Source organism: Python bivittatus, unplaced genomic scaffold (assembly GCF_059951505.1).
Source record: "Python bivittatus isolate LINGU-HERP-01145 unplaced genomic scaffold, Pbiv_v1 ctg000330_np1212, whole genome shotgun sequence".
NCBI classification, from domain to species: Eukaryota; Metazoa; Chordata; class Lepidosauria; order Squamata; family Pythonidae; genus Python; species Python bivittatus.
This window is the reverse complement of record NW_028277058.1, coordinates 44999181-45020437: the sequence shown is the minus strand read 5'-3', so window position 1 is coordinate 45020437 and position 21257 is coordinate 44999181. Positions and strand designations below refer to the sequence as shown.

The 21257-nt window shown below is 40.1% G+C and overlaps 1 protein-coding gene across 4 annotated transcripts in view; it reads left to right on the top strand.

Moving 5' to 3' along the window:
- DENND2A (DENN domain containing 2A) overlaps window positions 1-21257 on the top strand; it is a 70409-nt gene that overhangs the window by 29418 nt on the left and 19734 nt on the right. For 3 of the 4 annotated variants that reach the window (XM_088141136.1, XM_088141135.1, XM_088141139.1), the window contains exons 2-14: window positions 4859-4957; window positions 6408-7607; window positions 8309-8436; window positions 11233-11351; window positions 13402-13599; window positions 14242-14338; window positions 15246-15296; window positions 16365-16552; window positions 17407-17516; window positions 18537-18606; window positions 19084-19161; window positions 19985-20125; window positions 20975-21123. In XM_088141136.1, the coding sequence (XP_087997262.1) occupies window positions 4890-4957; window positions 6408-7607; window positions 8309-8436; window positions 11233-11351; window positions 13402-13599; window positions 14242-14338; window positions 15246-15296; window positions 16365-16552; window positions 17407-17516; window positions 18537-18606; window positions 19084-19161; window positions 19985-20125; window positions 20975-21123 (2597 nt within the window). In that variant the 5' untranslated portion in view covers window positions 4859-4889. The remainder of the gene's footprint in view (window positions 1-4858; window positions 4958-6407; window positions 7608-8308; window positions 8437-11232; window positions 11352-13401; window positions 13600-14241; window positions 14339-15245; window positions 15297-16364; window positions 16553-17406; window positions 17517-18536; window positions 18607-19083; window positions 19162-19984; window positions 20126-20974; window positions 21124-21257) is intronic. The other variant, XM_088141138.1, reaches the window with a different exon arrangement.

The following is a 21257-nucleotide window of genomic DNA, read 5'->3' as shown; positions in this document are numbered from 1 at the left end:
AGATGGATTGCAGACCAGATTTTTGCTCTTCAGCATGTCATTGAGAAATGTGTGTGTGTGAGAAAGAATGTTTACATTAACTTTATTGGTTTATTAAAAATGTATGAAAATGAGAATAGTCCTGAATTGGGCAATGTTTCCTGCAAATATGAAGTTGAAGATGTGGTGCCCTGTAAATATGCTGAGAATCCAGTTCCCTGATTTCTCGGTACCATGGCTGTGGAAAGGGTGCTGAGAGTTCTAGGAATCATAATGCCAGCACATCTGGACAGCACCAAACTGGAGAAGGCTATTTTGAACAGTTCAAATTGCTGGATACAGCAACAGACTCCTGGAAAATAGTGTTGTTTCCTTTGTTAAGAAATGTTGAAGGAAGAGCTAGATTGCTGTTTCTCGGGGTTGCAATAGTTACTGAAAGACTTTCCAGCTCGGATTCTACTATGTTTTTTAAAGCATTCTCTAGAGTCTGTCAATCCCCCTCTTGTGCTATTGGAGATTTCAAAAGAAGTTAGGGTTCCTTGAGTGCAGCAATTTCCCCCCATCAACACAGCAGTATGCCCATCATTCAATGGCTAAATGACACTCATGGCACACTTTTAGCAATCAGGCAGAAAATCCACAAGAATTAAATTACCCTTGGAGCAGTGTTTGGCTCTGTAAAAGATGCTGTGCTATGAATTGTGTTATTGCTTGGACAGAAAGTATTCCTTCAATCTATGGTATTTTAATACATTTGCTTGGCAGGCCAAGCTCTCCAGAACATTGACAAGTTAGGAAGACTATGTAGCCTCTCCAGAGAGCACATCATGTGTTCATAATATTGGCTGTTACTACATCCAGGCCCTGTTCATTCACACAACACATTTAACTAGGTCATGGGGGTGGGGGTGGGGGTATAAAGCAGAACTTGCAAACTCCAAAACCAAGTTAACTGAGGCAGCCATCTAACCTTGAGAGATTAGTTTTAGCTTCAAGAAGATCTTGGCTTGTTTGAGCTAAACTAACTCCCCCCATGTTGTGGTAACTACTTATCTGTAAAGTAGCTGATCCTTCTAATAACCATGAGTGAGATGAAGTTCTATCAAGGTCCTGTAAAGATGGGGTTTCCTAGGCTCCCTGTCTCAGTGGATGTTTGGATTTACACACAAACACATCTCTGCGGCCATTCAGAGAGATGAAAATGGATAGAAATAAATAGTGAAAAGTTGGTACAATAATCAAGACTCTGTTATACCCTATAACAACAGAGGATTTGAGACATTTCTCCCCCCACTTTATACTAAACAGAATCAAGACATGGCAATCTTGAGCTTCTTTCTCACCTGCTCCTCTCTTTCCGGGTTAAGCCAATATTTACATAACAGCTTCCCTTGCATTTTTTTCCCTGAAGGTTACATCCATACTTCTCTATACCCTCCTCCCCCCCCCCAAAAAAGGATGCCTGGAAATACTCTGTTCTCTTTAGCAAGAAAAGTAGAAATCACCACAAAGGCTAGATGGAAAGGTGCATTCCTGCAGCAGGGCAGTTGGAGCCCTGCAGGTTGCCAGTCTCTCTCAGGCTCCATTTCCATGTGACAGAATATTCTCATGGGAAGACTTGTTCCTTTTCCAATAGAAAATACCACTTTATTGCAGGATCAGCTTACTTCAGTGGCAGTCTGACTCCAAGTTGGAGTCTCCATTGTGAGGATATGTCCTCAGCAAACGGTAAGCAGGCAAGGGCTAGGGCAAGGAGTGCATGTGAATCAATGCTTCTCCTTGATCTGGACTTGGACTGGACAACCCTTCAAATACAGGTAGGCCTTGCTTTATAACTGCCCTGTTTAGCAACTGATCAAAATTACAGTGGCGCTGAAAAAGTAACTTTATGACTGGTCCTCGAACTTACGACTGTCGCAGCAACTGGCAGTTATGTGATCAAAATTTGGGGACTTTGCAATATACATTCTGACTCCTAACATGGCTGTCATGACAACTATGTGGCTTACTTCAATGTCATTTTGCAGGATAAGAAATCTGGTGATTTCAACAGACTGAGAAATGGAGGTCTGAATTAGGTAGATTCTTTAGCAGGATTAATACATCCTACTAAGACAGTATAGTCTGTTTGGTTTTGGGTTAGTGTATTGAGTGAACCCAGCTGAAATTATTTGTAAATTGGGATTTATGGCTTAATGTTAGCCCTTCAAGGTAGGCCAGGTCAGGAAACAGGCTCCACAAGAAGTACAGGCATTGTATTTTATTGATACAGGCTACAGTAGCAGAATTTTGAAAGCCTAATGGCATTTTCCCTCCCTCTGTTATACCAAAGAGAGTTAAGGCAGAGCTGGTTTAAGTTTCTTTCTAATGTTTTCTTCCTGGGCTTGAATTATGTTTTGCTAATTGTTGAATTCCTTCTCCAATGTCATATCTGTGTTCTCTGTACTTTAGTGAAGTGTGTGAACCTGGCCAGTTGTAATTTATTTAACAAACCATAGTAAATATAAGCTATGATTTCCCCTGATGTGTGAATCTAGCCTCTGTGAACCTATTATCCTCAGATCAATATCTGACAACATTTAGGTCACTAGAAACAGTATTCTACTTAGGAATAGATTAAAATGTCTGCCTTTAGGGACATATCGACCAGAATGACCTCCTGAGAGTGCAAATGCCTTCTTAAATGTGCTCAGGGAGTTTTGAAACAATGGAACAGGTAACATCCTAGAAAACAATGGCAAAACACTTCTGTACTGTTGCCAAAGAAGCTGTATGGATATGCCCATAAAGTTCAGAAATTGACCTTGAAGTAGATCTGAACTTTATGATGAGAGTTTTGTAAATTCTCATCTCATAAATGTGAGAGGTACATCTCACACTGATTAAAGGGGTTCATTTATCAAGTCAGTGAATAAATGCCACCTGATCCTCCTACATAAAAAAGGGAAGTGCCCAGCCCTCTGCATAGAAAAAGTGGGAGAAACAGGCAAGAATGTTGCTGCCTTTAAATTGCTATATAAGCTGTCTCAATTGATGCTGGAATGGTTGTGTTTTAACAGTTACTTTCCTTCTAACAAATACAGGTAGTCCTCGTTTAACATCCACTCATTCAGCAACTGTTCAAAGTTACGATGGCGCTGACTGAGGGTACTTACAGCGGGTCCTCATAGTTGCAGCTGTTGGAGCATCCCTGTGGTCATGTGATTGTGATTCAGGTGCTTGGCGACCAGCTCACAATTACAACATTGCAGCATCCTGCAGTCATATGATCACCATTTGTGATCTTCCCTGCTGGCTTCCCACAAGCAAAGTCAGTGGGGAAGCTGGCAGGAGGTTGCAAATGGTGTTCATGCAACTGTGGGACACTGCAACCATGTGGGATTCGCCTAACAATAGCAACTGGGACTGCTGGAACTGCCATCATAAATAGGCGTGGTTGCGTGACATTGTGCCTTAGGATTGCATTGCTTAGCAACAAAGTTCTTAGTCCCAATTACCATGACTAATGAGGACTACCTGTACTTTTAATGGGAGCTCTTAGCCTCATTTTCTTTGGATTCACTGTTCCCAGTCCAGATGTCAAAGAAGAAATTCTGACAATAAGGGGAGATGCAATCATCACTTCCAAGCATCTTCTTGGGAGTTCTTGAGCTCAGTTGGGTCTTTGGCTTACAGGCCCCAGACAGCTTCTACTATGAACTTCAGGTATTTATTGCAGTCATAAATCTTCAATGGAAATAACACAAAAGCAAATTGCGAATTAAAACTTCTGCTTGAAGCATACAGAAAAACACAGGCACAAGACCTTACTTTTTCAAAACCAAAAGTCCGGAGAGTTAAATACTATAACAGGTTCAGAGAGAATCCATGAGTAGTCAGTTTTCCATCCAGAGTTCAGCCAGGTATTCAGGCAGAGCACAAACAGAGTTTCAGGAAAGGAAGATTTTGGGAAGAATCAGTCAAGTAGACAATTACTTTTTTATAACCCTGACAGGCAGCTTGACTAATTTGCTGAATCACGTCTCTTTTCTTTCAGGTAGATAGCTTGATTTTCATTGCATTACCTTGTATAATTTGTGATGGGGACCTTGCCTAACTTAGGCTCTGGGTTAACTGACCCAGCCTGCACCAACATCTGTCTCTTCATGTGCCCCTTCTACCAATGCACCCTCTTCTGTTAATTCCTGCAGTGCAGGCTGAGAATCTGTTTGGTTTCTGAATCTGAAGAAGCAGGCTGATCTTAATAACATAACTTTGCAACTATGACTGAAATGGGACCACTTTGTGTCACTATTGGCAGCAAACTATCCACTGCTTCCCAGAAGGGGAATAGGGTTCAAGAGCAATTGGGGCAGGGGGGCTGGATAAAAAACCCCAAAAGATCACATGAACCTAATCAGTTGTTGACTACTGTCTTATCTTCATTGTTTTTAACTGCATTCCGTTTCCTATAAGCTGCCTGAGTTCTACATGGATGACAGGCAAGTTAACAACTCTGTTGGTAACATTTCTCCTAAACCTAATCACCATCCTTGACTTTTCATTTGGAAGCAGATTTTTCCAACCTAGATATGCTTGTGCAAAGGATTATGGGAGTGAAAGAATGGCCCACCTAGAACAAACCAAGTTGGGGGAAAGTGTTTTTATAGAAAACAACATAAACAACCACTGAATAAATAATTATAGCAGCTCATAAACCGCTCTCTAAAGGAGGGAGATGACCCTGGGTATGAGTTTGGGGATCTTATTTTCACCCTGTTGTATTGAAGAAACCACAGCTGTCTGAGCATATAGACACATAAAAGAGTATTGTCTGCATATCATGGGATAAAGCACCCAGCTATTTTATGTATGTACTATTTTATGTACTTCCGCCTAGGTGGTCTGCAACCGTGCCAGTCGCTAACACGATGACAGGGAGTGCTGTCACCGATGTGGAGAGCAAGCCTGAAGCCATTATTTGCCAAAAAACTGAGAGGTGAATATTATTAATCTTCTCTTTGTGATGATTTCCGAATGAGGGAAGGGCAGGCAGGAATTTAATACTGCTGTGTTCCTTTTGCCCCCTTCTTCCTTTGTTCAAAGATGCCTGGCAAAGTTTTAAACCCTTCCAGAAAGCTGCATACATAATAGAGAAGGTGCCTGCACTTTCACAAATGTTGACCTCGCTTTCACTAAGGCAGTAGTGGAAGATTTATTTTATGGTGGGCGGATGTGTGTGTCTAATACCCATTTTTGTTTCTGTTTCTGTTTTATTGTCATTAATGGTGGTTTTGGAAGCTTAACTAGGAGATATAATATGGGACAGAAATATTTTAAAAATATTTAAAATACATGGGAGGAGATGCCATAGACCAGTGTTGTCCAAACTTGGCCACTTTAAGATGAGTGGACTTTGTTTTGCTTTTTGAACTAAGGATCTCATCTGGTTTTTGGTGGACTTTGTAGAAATACAAGCCCTACTACTTCAGGACTAGGCAAAGATGTGTCTCAGGCCTCCTGTTATGTTCATGAGTTTTAACTATATATGCTGCATTGATCTTTTTCTGTTACTCTGGCTGCAGCTTTTATTGTTTAAATTTAGGTATGGAAAAAACGAATACGTTGTAAGCTATCCTGGAAATACTTACTTTGAAGGGCAGCTTATAAACCTTAAAAATGAAATGGAACAATAAATAAACAATTGCAATTTAAAATAATTCCCTCCGTTTAATATTCCCCCCTTCCAATATCACATTAACCTGGGGGTAAAGTTTTAAGAAATTATCAGCACCGTATTCATCTCTTGCATGTCACTGGTTTAGCCTCATATAATAAACTGTTAAGTAGAAAAGTTTTCAGTCTAACTTACACATGTATTTAAAGTCCCTGTGCCCGAGTTATTCAGAATAAATGCATGAGTAGTGTGCATACAAATATTTGGTTGATATGGATAACCCATCTAGGATCTCATTTAGCATGGGTATTAAGAGAGGAGAGGGTTTTGAATAGTTTCCAAAGGCGCTATGTTAATCTGCTAATATAGGGGAAGAGAAAAAGATACCAAACAGTTTTATGTTGACAAATGAGAAATGTGTTTATTTTGGCATGAGCTTTTCTGTGCTTGAACAAATGGATTATGCAGGAATAAATGTGTTTCTCTTTAAGATGCTACCGGACACTTTGGTAAATAAATGATGTGCTAGGTGCTGCTGTTCTATTGAGGAGATAGAAAAGCACTCCTCTTTGCAGATAAATTTAGATTAGTGGGAAGACAGTAAAAAACTGCATGAAGACTATTTAATAAATTCTATAGCAACTCCTGTATTGTTTAAGTTAAAGTGTCATACGTTTAATATTCAACTGAATATTAAATCCAACTCATGACACTATACTGAATGATGAATGCAACCTGTAAAATTCTTCTGACATTTGCCTTTTTTGCCTAGGATCAGGTTTGCAAGTCTAAATAATACAGCTGCAAAAACAGAATTTTGGGGTGGGCTTTCAAAGCACAAGTGGTCGGAGAGTGTTGCCTTCACACCCAAGCTACTGCCTAAAGCAGAGGTAGATTCCGTGGCAAAGAGCCCACTGAAAGCCATAGAGAATTTGATGCTGGATCCAAGGCTGGACTGTTTTCAGCAGAACATGCTGAGTCCCAAGATGATCATTGGTGATCCATCAGTAGATATCAACAACCGGGAAAGTGGCAGGATTCTAAGGAAGCAGTTGGGTGGTTCTCAGAATCTTCGGACTATTGGGAAAGTCAGCTTGAAAAACAAGCCTTCGAGTATCAAGGACAAGATTTCAGAATGGGAAGGAAAAAAGGAAATTCCAGCTCCGGTGTCCCCATGGAAGGAGGAGGAGCAAAGTGTTAAAGAGGAACTCAGTCCGTTTTTGGGTGTAATGGAGAAGATGACTAGGAATAACATTGCAATGAGAGTAGTGGATAATAAGAGGCCCCTAAATTACAAGGGGCCAAGCAAGGAGGATGAGAGGCATGTTGGAACTTCAAAAAGTGTTGGGCAGCATGTTGAAAGAAAAACAGATGTGAAATCAAGGGAGGAAGAATGTAATTTCAATGTGGATAAAGGTATTGAGTTGAAGGACAGTAGGAAGGAAGTCCAGAAGGAGAACCTGTCTGTCCTGAGTCAGGTCAAGAAGTTGGAGCAGGCCTTGAAGTGTGGATCAGCTGAGGCCCAACCACAGCTACCAGGTACTTATTATTCTCCACACTGTCTGCAAGAGAAGACAGGTGAGGATCAGGAGCTCCCAGAAGGCCAGGAAAGTGCCAACTGCCTAGAAGTAAGTAAGTGGCTCCTAGGCTTGGATTCTGAAGCCAGAGAACCAATCTTTGGGACTTTGGAAGAAGTGAAAGCTTCTCGTGTAAAATGCAAATCTCGCAATGAAGAAAATGTGTACATGGAGCCTGGCTTGCCAGAGAAGAAACCTTTTATTAATCCACTTCCTAAGCCTCGACGGACTTTCAAACATGAAGGTGAAGAGGGATGGATTCTGCCTGTTCGGAATAAGAGACTCCTACCCCCTCTCCCTTCTATTCCACCCCCTCCTCTGCCTTCCTCACCTCCCCCTTCAGCCATTAGTAGGCAGCTGAGGAATGGGAAGATTAAGGCTAACACCGACCACAGGTATTACTATACATTGATTATATCTGTTTTTGTTGAGTGCCAATTCCTTACAATGTGATTTTTAATGAACAATATAATATTTTACGTATTCTGCTGCATAAAATGGGGATATATTTCTATTAAACTTACTTATAGCATGGTAGTGGGACTAAGAATGAACCAAAAACTTCATGAACAGATAGATTAGGAAGAGGGATTTGGAGGGAATGAGAGATGGCTTCATGCAGATATTCTGGGAGTCAGTCCAAGTATAAAGAACAGCAGGGGAGAAAGGGGGGAGTCTTCAGAAGCAGCCAGAAATTTTCAGATAGCCAAAGATGAAGTGAAAGCCCTGTGCAAGGATCTCTTGACATATTAGAGCAGGGTTTCTCAACCTTGGCAACTTTAAGACATGTGGACTTCAATTCCCAGAATTCCATATGCTGGCTGGGGAATTCTGGGAGTTGAAGTCCACATGTCTTAAAGTTGCCAAGGTTGAGAAACCCTGTATTAAAGAAAGGAAAGCCATAGCCTGGGAGGTTTGAGATCTGAAGCAAAACCCAAAGCCTTTTTGATGGTTGCTTACCATGACAAGAAGCTATAAAAATGCACTTTCTTTTCCACTTATACTTGTGAATGATTTGCTTTATGGCATTCTTTTGAGATATCTACCTTTTTTTTTTCCCCATCACCTCTTCTGCTCTTTCCAACAAATGCCCTAGGAAGTCCTATGAGTTTGAAGACTTGTTGCAGTCCTCCTCTGAGAATGGCCGAGTGGATTGGTATGCTCAGAGCAAGCTGGCCCTAACCCGCACTTTATCAGAGGAAAATGTCTATGAAGATATTCTAGGTAGGCATTCTGGAGATGAAAGGCAACAGGTGTGAGCTCTGTGCTGTAAGTTACTCTGTGGATATGTGAATATCTAGGGCAAGAGTATGTGACATTATTCAAAGCAAAGGCTTCAGTTTGGAGTAGTTTGCCAGAAGGTTAGAGGGATAGGAATTACAATAATGCTCTGTAAGAATAAGGGTGGGTAACCAACAGCTTTCCTGGTATTGTTGAACTGTAGTTTCTCCAAACCTGAGCATCGCCATGATATTTGGTGTTGATCAGACTTCAACAACATCTGGAAAGCTGAGAGTTGCTCACTTAAGGTAGCATCTAGTTGATGTATGGGGACATGTATATATTTGATTTTGGAGGTTAGAACAGATTTTTATGACATACAAGATCCTCTTATCTGTAGGAATAATATGCAGTGCATTACAGAACTGAAACACTGGCAAGTCCTTCCAGCCAACAGAAAACAGTAGATGAAGCCAACACAAGCTAATGAGAGCAAAGAAAAAAAGAACATTAATAATCTCAGAGTTGTAGGTATATGTCAGAGCAAGGCAGACATTAGCATTTATACTTATGCTACTCCCTTGAGTAAAACCTGATCCAAACTTGATTCACCAGTTTGCTAGTATGTAGTAATTAATGAGTTCTAAGCAAATTGTTAATTCTCTCCTTGAACTAAAGTAATAGCCACAATCCAACATGGAGTAAAATGTGAAAATCAGGAGGCATAAAGCACACCTTACTGATTGACTCCTACATAATACTAAGCAGAGATTTTTAAAAATTGCTCTTTGATGAATAAGCTAGAATGGTTTTGATTTGCTTGTAGCAGTAAACTGTAACAGAATCACTCATCATGCTAAGCCCAAAATAAACAAATTGCATTATAGATTAGTATGATATGTGAATCCAACTTCTGTGTTGAACTGTACCCATAAGAAGTTGAACATTTCCAGCTTAGGAGACACTTTCAGTACGCTCCCCTACTTTCAACATGCTTTAGCACTTCCTTTTTAATCCTTTTCCTTTCTTCCAAAACTACCCTTCAATTTTCCTTTGCTTTTCTCTTCATGCCATCCAGTCACAATGTTGGCATTGGCTGCTGGTGCTCAGGTATGACCATCATTTTTTTTTAAATGAACAAACAACAAACCACTCTTGCTTCTGTGCTTTTAGTAGCTGTTTGCACCCTCAAATAAAGCAAGTGAAGCTATTCCTAAATAGAATTTAAGTGATGGAGATTGCTCCGCAGTATGAAAAACTGCTCAGGTACGAACCTTGCAAGAATCATGAGTTTTGGGAGAAAGAATACATTCATTGTATTATTGGTTAAGATGTTGGATCCATGTTCAGATGCTCAATGGGTGTTTTTGGACTAGTCACTCACTTTCAGCCTAACCTTCCTCAGAGGATGTTTTTGGGGTGGGCCACATTGGAGGAGGGAGTGTTGTAGTTCAAAGATTTCAGCACCCATGGTCTTTATATGTTTCAGTGAATCCCTCAGTGAACAGAAGCTGAACTACCTTTGCATGGTACAGCATTAAACCCATCCTTCTGCAAAGTTGAATACATACTCATTACTTTGGTGCAGTTGGTTACAGACTCAGAATAAGAAAATAATGAATATGGCAGGTACAGAAGACTGAGTATCTTTCTGGTTGATTCATCGTTACTCTTTTTTTTTTTTAATGTACAGTTATCAGTAAGATCCACAAAGATGTGACTCTTTAAGCCTAAAAGCAAAAACAGTTCCACAAGTGAACCAATACTCTGTTCTAACCGCTCAGGTTGTGACTATTCTGTCTACCTTCAACCACCTTGGACTCCTTTAAGCAGCCATCTGAGTGTCTGAAAATGAAGAGAATTCACTTTTGCAAAGCATGAGAAGACTATGAAAAATCTGTAAATGCTTCCAGTTAGCAATTTCACTTGTGAGACATACTGTTAAGAAATGGAACATAATGGAAGTCAAGGCACATTGTGGGACACCGCAAAAAAATTGCCAGGAAATCGGTCAGAGCTGCTAAACAGAATCCATAGATCAGTGCAAATAACCTGCTGAAAAGTTTAGGTGCTACTGGAGTAGTTGTCCACAGGTGCACAATACAGCATTACATGACAATTACTTGCACAGAACAGTTCTCAGAAGGAAACCTTATCTCTGAGTTCATCACAAAACCCCTTGTCTAAGATGCAAAAGAAAACCTTGATAAGCCTGAAATGTTTGGGAACAAAGTGCCCTTAGACTGATGAAACAAAAACCACACAATCGTTTAGACAAAAAAGCATGAAGCATTTGTGGAAAGGAATACCTTGCCAGCCGTTAAACATAGAGGGGGCTTGATTGTGTTTTGGGATTGAGTGACAACCACTGGTACAGGAAATACTGTGTAGATGGAAAGAAGAAAGAATTCAACTAAATACTAATATATCCTTCACATTTGTATTATGTGAAGGTTGTTTTGACTTAGGGATATATTGAAACATAATTAACCAGGGGTGCCTAAACTTTTTCATCCAATTGTATGTACACTGCTTTTAGCTCATGGAAGAAAAGTAAGGTCTCTGTCTAATAAATATGTTGGTCAGTCCTTCCTTCCTATCCTGATACTCCCCAGATAGATTGACTAGTAGATCATCCACTCATGGAGTAGATTGAGTGTGTAGTTCAGTGTATATGCTTGTGCTAGTTTAGGAATGAGATGGAACTTTGTTCTGTCCACAAGTGCCATTTCCAAATTCTTAGGAAAAGGTTACATTTTGTGTATTGATTCATTTATTGCCTTTGGCTTTCTATTCCAGATTCACCAGCAAAAGAAAACCCCTATGAAGATATTGAGACAAATAGTCATTGCCTGGGGAAGAAATGTGGCCTGAACTTTCCAGCATCTCCATCGTCTATTCCTAGCACACCCACAAAGGTATCCTGGTCTAATCAGCGCAACTTGAGCATCCGGTACCCCCAAGTTATAAGTTTTGACTGTTATTATGGAGGTACTATGGGCAGAAAATTGATGCCTTTCAGAGAAGAAAATGACTGATCCATTGTTCAGTATGGTTTCCCATTGATTTTCCTGTCCACTGTATTTGGTGATTTTAAAGGACTAAAAGCTAAGCCTTCTGAATCATGGTTTTCTGGATGGGGCAGAAATAGTGCACTCTGGACTTCTTCTTACCGTAGATATGTATTGGCAGCTCTTGCCAATTCATAACCATAAAGAATTCCTGTAAGACCATATGCCACTACTTGTTCTATGGATGATACAGGAATTAAGCAAGAAAAATATTAGTCTTCTTGGTTGTATAGGGAGAAACCATCTGTGCAGGGAGTTCATTTTGATAATTGCAATGTGTAGTTTTGATATTCAGTCTGGAGAGAAGATTCTGTGCAACTCACCGCTGATATTCTGTTCCAAATGATGGGGGATTATATTTTATTTTATTTCCTGTCTTGATATGTGCCATTCTCTTTCCCATGCCAGTAACAGAGTGGGAATGTAGTCTGTTGGAGAAAGTGGTGATGGTGGTGAAACTGTTGAAGGCGTTAGCTAAGCATCTTTCTTAGTGGCAGCTCCATTCCAAATTCTAGTCATTTGGGTCCAAGCCTGTGCTGGACTCAAGCCATTAGAGGACTTAAGCACTCATGAGCGATATGCAGATGAAGAATCTGCTGTGCAAATTAGTTTGCTGTTAAGCACTAAATTGTGCTAGAAACTATAGTGAGCACAAAAGCCAGGGACACCTTTTTTTCCAAACAGAGTGCACTGTGAGTGAAATTCTGTTTGAAGCTGGAGTGAGGAGAAAGATTGAGAACTTGGGACACCATTTCTGTTCTGAGTATACAGGAACAAATTTTGCAGTTCTGGTATTGCTAACTCTTGCACTCATTTGTATGTGTTTTGTGGATGGGTAGTCAGGTGGGTAAATTTGAAAAAGGGAAAGTAGAGACAGTTCCTCATAATCTTCATTGAACAGGTGCTTCCATCAAATCATAGCTCTGCTTTATTTAAAAAAACAGCATTTAGAAATATAACTGGGGCATTACAGGGAGGCTTTATTATCTCACAAAGATGGAAAAAGTGTTCCATTTATTGCTTGTGTTCTGTAAAAAAAAATACAAGCAGGAACCAGCTAATTAGTTGTCTGATTCATTATGCTGTTAGCACATAATAAGTTTTCTACTACTGTTCGTTGAAGAGAGAAGAAGCTCGCTGATTTCTTCAGACTGTGGCCTTTTGAGAATTAAAAAAGAAAGTCACAATTTCTGTAGTTGCAATCAGTACCTGGAGTGCTTTGTAATCCTGATTTTGTTTTATGCTCTCACAACAACTTGATTTCAACTTTTCCAGGGACCAGAATTTGAACTTGATTTTTGTGCCCAAAGCTAAGATTTGACCCACGATGTCCTAAGAAGCTCATGAACAAGTGCCAGACCATTCTGTTGTTTTATGGGATAAAATCAATAGCTAAATAACAGGGTCATAGAATGTAAGGTCCATAAATATGCAATTGTATGGTTGCTTAAACTTGTTTCTGAAGCCACTGGTGATGACTAGTGGCTGACAGAGTATTGGACCATATAACATCTGGGTCTGATGTGGTACAGTAGCTCCTTCATTTTATAATCCAAGTGTCTGTGGTTACTTTGCTGGTTAGTTTTGTTGGCTCAATTCCATAGAGCTCCTGAAAGCCAGTTGTGCAAGCAGTAAGAGCTCTTTCTGTCATGCAGATGAGACTTCTGAGCAAACTACTGTGGAAAATATATGGTCTCTTCTATTGACCTGTTGGATTACCCTGTGAAAAAAGTCTAAGCAAGTGCTAAAGGTTTTTGGCTGTTGTTAATCTGCCAAGAATTCTTGCAACTAAAGTTTTCATGTTTCTTATGTTGAACCCTTAGGGGTTCTTTTTTTATTATAGAGAAATGCAGTTTCTGATGCTCCCCATTTCCCCCATTCTGGTCTGTCTCCTTAGGTCCTCTCTAAGACCATCTCCTTTAGGCAAAATTCAGAACGCAGGAGTTTCAAGTTATTAGACATACGGAAACCAAATCGGGATGGGACTTACTCTCCTTCAAAAATCAGTCCCCCTTCCACTCCTAGCAGTCCTGATGATACTTTCTTCTCCTTGGGTGATCCTCAAAATGGCAAGAAAAGAAGGAAAATTTCAAAGGTATTGCTTTCTTGAAAGATTTTTGGTGGCTTAGAAAGGACACTGAAGAATTAGAAGCAGTGTTCAGAAATTACTGTCCTAAGTCTTGTCTAGGAAATACAGTATTAACTTCACATAAGTGGTATTGAAAATTCTCTGAATTATGGAGAAATAATTGACTGAAATCTCGAGAGGAGAACCTTTTTAAAATTAAGTATATGTATATTCTCCAATCAACTTTCAGCTCCATAGATACTAAATTGTTAAAATCCTAATGCAATAAAACAATAACATTAATCAGCAGGTGAAGATTATATGGTGACAAACAAGGTTTTCTTGTCATACAATCTTTGAAGCAATTGTCAACTCATGATTTTAAATTATCAAGGGAAATACTTCCAAACAATTTTGCCTTCCAGATTAGGTATCCAATTGCATAATATTTTATTTTTTTGACAATCTGAATTTATGGGAGAATCTCATGAAAAGAAAATATATAAAAACAGAAAGTTAGGAAGAGGTGAAGGGAGGACAACCAATTGAGAGAATGGAAAGGAAATGAGAAAATAATTACTTTGGTGGGTAAGATGATCTGGGCATCATTTTTAAAACTCTTGATCTGTGGAAAGAAGAAAGCATTTACTTTCTCTTCTTTATGTTAAGCAGCTGGTGTTAAAAATCAATGCCATTTATGAGGCTCGAAGAGGGAAGAAGCGAGTCAAGAGGCTGTCACAATCTACAGAGTCTAGTTCTGGGAGAGGTAAGGAAAACCTGTTGCTGGAACAAGTAGTTTAGTGGGGCTGCTTGACTTGGGCTTGGATTTCCTGTCCAATATTAAAGGGATTTCCGTAATAATAGCCAGTTATATAAAGGACAGTTTCCCCTTTTCTATAATATTTATTGCTACTTGCCCTATATTCTAGTACCATCACAAGGTACATTTCTGCAGTCTCAGGAACTGCTGCTGTGATGTACAGGTAGTCCCTAGGTTAAGAATGTCCAGTTTACAGACAACCCATAGTTAAGAGTGGAGCCTATTGTAGCAAAATCCAAGTTAAATACACAATGATTCAAGTTAAATATACAATGGATTGACTTAATTATATAATACTACTTATACAGTATTATACAATAATACTGTTCCGGCTTATATACAAATTCAGCTTAAAGATAGGCCTTGGGAACGGAACTCATTCTTAAACTGGGACTACCTGTGTATCAAGAGTTGTCAGACTTCAGACTTGCCTGATCTGTTTGGTCGGTAGACCCCATCATTCACTAACTAGAGTGAGTGCAAAAGACATTGCTTTTTGTCTGCTTCCTGAGGATCTTCCAACTAGGAACTGAGCTCATTGTCCTTTCACACAAGATTCCTCCCTTCGTTCCCCAATCTTTCTTCATTTTAGCAACCTAATTTTGGTGATGTTTGGTATTGCTCCCAGTAAACAAAAGTCCTTAATGATTTACTAGATTTACTAGTTTGCCAGAAATGCCTTAGTAAATCCTGACATATCTTCTGGCCATCCTGGCCAGACAGCTGTACTTTTGGGGTATAAGAGAACTTGTGAGATCTGGTTCTGTGATCCATCCTAGGTTTTGCTTGCTGTTCAGAAAACAATTATTGTTTTTTAGAAAAGTGATGTTTCCTGTCTTCTGTTTCCTTGTAGTTACAGATGAAAATAGTGAATCAGACAGCGACACGGAAGAAAAACTAAGAGGTATTAATTGGGAGATGAACTTCAGAGAAGATTGTTGATTCTTGGCCTGAAAGCTGTGGGTTTTCCCTCTTTTAGTTTTTTTTTTTCTGCCCAAAGATACTAAGATATGTTTTATGCTTGAATAGGCATTCAGTTGTTGCAAAAGCGAATTATCTATTATTGGACTGTTCTGATAGCTACATGAACTTTCATATCCCTAAAAAAAGGTTCATTATCCAATGTGCAGCCCAGTCCTTAAAATATGCACTCAGAAGTAAATATTTGATGAAGTTTATATCCTAGTGCAGCTTTCCCAGACCTGAAGCCCTCCAGACAGAGTCAGGCCACAAGTCCTAAAATTCCCAGTCAATTTAGCCAGTGCCCATGCTAGCTGGGAATTCTGGGGTTTGTAATCCAAACATAATGAAAAAGTTCCTGCCTGGGGAAAATGCTCAGATGAACATGTTTAGGACTGTAGATTTTATAGATAAAAATGAGGTTCTATCTTCAGTGTTTCAGTTATGTAGATGAACTGCAATCAGCTGCAAGTATGATGAAGTTTGATATCCTTATATTTAATAAAAATTTGATATATGCTACCATTCCAGAACATTCCACTTCTCTTCCAGACCATGCTGTTTCTACTGAAGGTTGTGCCAATCTGGCCATTTCAAGGGTGATCCAGCAGATTTCCAACCCTTGGGCTATGTGCTCTACCCTCTCCTTTTCTACAAAAAAGTTGTCAAATCCCCCCCAATAAGACTGCATTTTTATCTTGATTCTCTCTATAATGTTTCAGAATGTTTTGATATCCTGATTATGACACAACATAATTCCAGAATATTTAGGTCAGCCTTTCCAAACTCTGGTTCCCTTCAGTTAGGTGGATTTCAGCACTCAAGATTTTTATCCTGCAGGGTCCTTGCTGAAAATACTTCATATTGAAGTCCATACATCTGTAGGGTGACCAGGTTAAGAGGCTGACTGAGTTCATGGTGAATATGTAGTCTGAAGTGAGACAGAACTGCTAAGCACTGTGGGAATGGCACATAAAACCATGTTGATTTTGTTGGCTTACCTTTTGTGTAGCTCACAGCCAGCGCCTAGTTCATGTAAAATCTCGCCTGAAGCAAGCCCCCAGATATCACACCTTGGAGAGAGATCTGATCGAGTATCAAGAGAGGCAGCTCTTTGAATATTTTGTTGTAGTGTCATTACACAAGAAGCAAGCTTGCACACCATATGTCCCTGAAGTTACCCAGCAGTTTCCATTAAAGGTAGGACTCATGATCGAAAATGCCCATTCAGAGAGCAGCAAAGGAAGGAGTGCTGTGCTCTGTTGGCTAAGATTCTAGAAGGTGAAACCCAGCACATCTGGATGACACCAGATTAAGGAGGGTTGATCTATCCAGAGGTGGGCAGCCTTTTAGTGGCCAGGAGCCACAATATTTTTAGGGAGAGTGATAGCCACAGAAGACAAGGCAGTGAAGATAAGTGAATGGGCTGGATTTTCCAGTTTACCCCTGTGTTTTAAGGTGACATTTGTTGCTGTTTATCTTCTTAAAACAATGCTGAGTCTATTTCAGGATCTCAATTACAGGTTTTATGTTTCTTGCCTCAGACTGATGGGAATCTGTGCTGCTGATTTGAGCAGTTGTGCTCGTAACAAACACTGGGAGCTGTATGTGACCTGTAGCTTTACATTGCTCACTCCCTACCTGATCTGAGGCAATTTGCTTTGTTCTTTGATAACCCTCCACAGAATGTGACTCTAAAAATATGAATGTTAGTGTTGGTGTAGTAAGTAGCATCAGGTTCATTTCCAAAGAATCTGATGTACATGGAAATCTACATGATAGAGGAATCCTTAGGATTTGGCTGTAAATGGGAGGGAGGGGAGGAAGGCATCTGGCTGAGTGACACACACACACACACACACACACGTCTGATACATGAAGATCAGGTGAGCTAGGCAAATAGCTATGTAAATACCCTCCAGACAGATGTCTATTCTCTGTCATCACTTCTCCATTTATTTAGGGAGCAGGGTGGATGGAGAGGGGAGAAAATGTTCATGCAATTTTACTTCTACCTAGATAATTAGAAACATCTCCTCCTCCTCTTCTGCTAGCTTGAACGTTCCTTCAAATTCATGAGGGAGGCAGAGGACCAGCTGAAGGCCATTCCTCAGTTTTGCTTCCCTGATGCAAAAGATTGGACTCCTGTTTCCCAATTTAGCAGGCAAGTTAAAGAATAGTTCCTTTCTTCCCTTCTTGTCACCTCATAATCTCCCATTATTCATAATGCTAACTTTATTCGTACAGGGTTTTTCTTAAGGATAACAGTAAAAACCATCCTTTCAATTTCACCATGAACAACTGAAGAATAAACCCAACACCAATGACAGGAAATATTTAGGTGATCAATGCATTCAGTCAGTCAATCAATCCTTATTTTGGTCTTAGAGCAAGGTATAACATGAAAGCTACATTAGTCACAAAATTATTGGCTGTAGTTTAAAAAGTCTTTACTTATAATCTGTACAAAGAATACAATATTAAATGATTATAACGGTATACATGTATTTAAACATTGCCAAGGAAATTGCATGGATTTGTCCATGTAGTTGCCAGCAGTCAAGATTTATTTGAAGGCACACACCACCCACAACAAAAGACTAGCGGTACAGTGGTTAAAGGCACTGAATGAGAAACCGGGAGACCTGGTGTTCTAGTCCTGCCTTAGGCCCGGAAGCCATCTGGGTGACTTTGGGTCAGTCACTCTGTCTCAGCCCTAGGAAGAAGGCAAGGACAAACCACTTCTGAAAAATGCTGCCAAGAAAATTACAAGGATTTGTTCATGCAGTAATAAGTAATAAGTCTTGAGTGAGTCAGGTCAGTCCATATCTCAGGCCTAGCCTATCTCAGAGAGTTATTAAAAGATGATAATATGAATAGAGGGCCATGTTATTACCTCGATCCTACTTAGAAGAAACATACAGCTAAATGAATGAATGATGATTATTTCCCTTTGTCTTAGCCATATGAAACATTAGCTGGGTTATCAGCATATTTATCATGCAGATTTGTTGTGAAGAGGAGGGGCCATAATTTATATTGTTCTAATAGGCTTGTAGAAAGAAAAAGGTGTATGGGTACTTAATAAAATATATAACTTCTTTTATATATGTATGTATATATTTTAGAACTTAAGATAACCTTGTCACTGAAGAAAGTTTCTTTAAAACCTTCTCTTTTTCAGTGAGACCTTTTCATTTGTCTTGACTAGTGAAGATGGTAGCCGAAGATTTGGATACTGCAGACGAATACTGGTAACTGTCTCGTTTCATCTTCAAAAATTGGGTAGGATGGTCTCACAGGCCTCCTTTGAAGCAGCAGCAAGGGAAGAAAAGAGTTTGACCCATGCTTTATGGCTATCATTGCTGTATTATAATTTTCTTTTTGTAGCTAAACCCCTCTTGTCACTACTATGGAATATTTGAAATCATGTAGTGGAAAATCAATGAGATTTTTTTGTTTTAATGGAGTACAGCACTATATCCTGTAATGTAGTCAACCTTTTGCAATTTGCTGCCCTTTAGAGAAGTTGGCCTTGGGTTAGGATTATGGGAAACAATCTGGCACAGCAGGATAACTGCAAGTCAGGGAAAGGGTGCCTCAGAAGTGTAGTAGGCTAGGTTAGGACAAACTGCTTTGTGTGTGGAATAGAAGTGATCTTGATTTTGGCTTCTTCTTGTTCATCATTGTCTATTTGTGTGTATCTGTGTTGTGTCTATCTCTCTTGAAAGCCCAGTGGGAAAGGGAAGCGTCTTCCAGAAGTTTACTGCATTGTGAGTCGCTTGGGGTGTTTCAACCTCTTCTCTAAGGTGAGGGAGAAGGGCCATGCAAACTGTCCCCAAAGTGGGTGGGGCGGAGGAGGAGGGTCCGGTCAGTGTGCTGGTCCCACACACTGACCATTGGCAGTACAACTCAAAACAAGGGTGAAAACTGATAATCCAATACAGTTGTTTGCTGTTGTCAAATAAAGAATCTCACCCAGTGCTTTAAAAAGGTGCCACTCGTTTCTGCTTTGGAGCATGTTACATGTGTTCTTCTTCTGCCATTGTTAAAAGTCAAAGGACAAGAGATCTGTGATTAGCATTTCCTTCGGTTTGTTTTTTTAAAAAGAAAGAAACGAAAGAAAATAGCCACCTAGAGAGAGGCAGTTTGGATCAAAAATGTGTCCTCTGGGGGATGGAGACCGTAATCTTCTCATTTTTTATTTGCACAGTTTCCAGCTTTTAAAATTGCTCCCAGACCTGCTAGATGCTTCTTGTAGGTACATAGATACCTAAATAAGTTTCTCAGCTGAAGACAAATAGCAATTTGGGAAGGGGATATATTGACTGAGGGGAAATCATATGGCCAGAAAAGCATAGTACTCTCTTTCCCATATCTACCCACCAACTACTCACTTAACTGGGAGGAGGAACAGTAAAACAATAACACCACTGGGAGACTAGGAATCTAAATCAGAGCCCCCCCAGTGGCTGTTTCCTTAAAGTGGGATTCTAATGCTTGATTGTTTTGTGTGGCATCAAGCAATGATCTGACAACGATGAAAACCCAGCAAGAGGAGAGGAAAGGGGTAGATACCTGAAACAAATACATTGTCTCCTTCCTTCTATTTCTTGTTTCTCTGCTGTTCAGATCTTGGATGAGGTTGAGAAAAGACGTGGCATTTCACCTGCCTTGGTCCAGCCGCTCATGAGGAGTGTCATGGAGGCTCCTTTCCCAGCCCTGGGTCGGACTATTGCCATCAAGAATTTCCTGCCTGGCTCTGGAACAGAAGTAAGATCAACAGCCAGAGTGACAGAGGATGGTAGATTGATATGGGGAAAGGTGCACATCAGTGTTTCTGAACCTCAGCAACTTTAACCTGTGTGGACTTCAACTCCCAGAACTCTCCAGCCAGCATGACTTTAAGTCCACACATCTTAAAGTTGCTGAGGGCGAGAAACACTGATTTAGACAGAACCCCCCCCAAAAGCAGATGAAGTAGCTAAAACACAAGAGTGGGAGTCTAGGCCTGAGTTCCAAAGGACATGCCTGCAAGTTCCCATGTATTTCCTGTGTATGTGTAGACGTTTCCCTTTGGGTGCCCCAGGCTCCCTGCCCATTAGAATTAACTTCTTTCTGCAGATTCTTTTCCGGAAAAGAAAAGAAAGAGGCATGCTGCACAGCAAAATACCCATCTGGGTCCTGAAGACATACTTAAAAAATAAAAATGGCAGTTGATTCAATTCAAGGGTTTTTCTTTCGAGTGTGGTTGCCTGCACAGAAGAAAAAAGGCAAGGTGAATGGGTGGGGGACATTCAGTGGACAGCTGGAGATCATAATTAGGAACCAGCCCATTTGCTTGCTTCCTGGTAAAAGGTGGTCTGATATTTCCGGAGCCCAATGTGGAAATATATGGAACAGAGGGGCCCCTTTTGAATAAAGCAAATTCACAAAGCAGATTTCCAAGTGCAGCCCACTGGTCTGAAAAGGTTGTAAATGGTATTCTCAGAGTCCTACTTACCTTATTTACTCACTCATTTATAGCGCTTATAGGCTGCTCAGGTCAGAACTGACTTTGAGTTGATTTTACATCTTTTACATCTACTGCTGAGGTAGTAGATCACATTCTTTCTGTTTCAGGTTATAGAGCTGCGTCGACCACTTGATTCGAGGCTTGAACATGTTGATTTTGAGTCCCTGTTCTCCTCGCTTAGCATCCGGCACTTAAGCAGAGTCTTTGCTTCCTTGCTGTTGGAGAGAAGGGTGATATTTATAGCAGACAAGCTCAGGTAACTGTCTGCCTCCTGTTCCTCTGCCTCACCTGGTAGACATACTGTATTATCCATCCTATCCGTCCTTAAAGCTAGTTTTCAATGGTTGTCTAAATCCTAGAGTAGTGGCTATGTCTGTCTTTTTCAAGGCT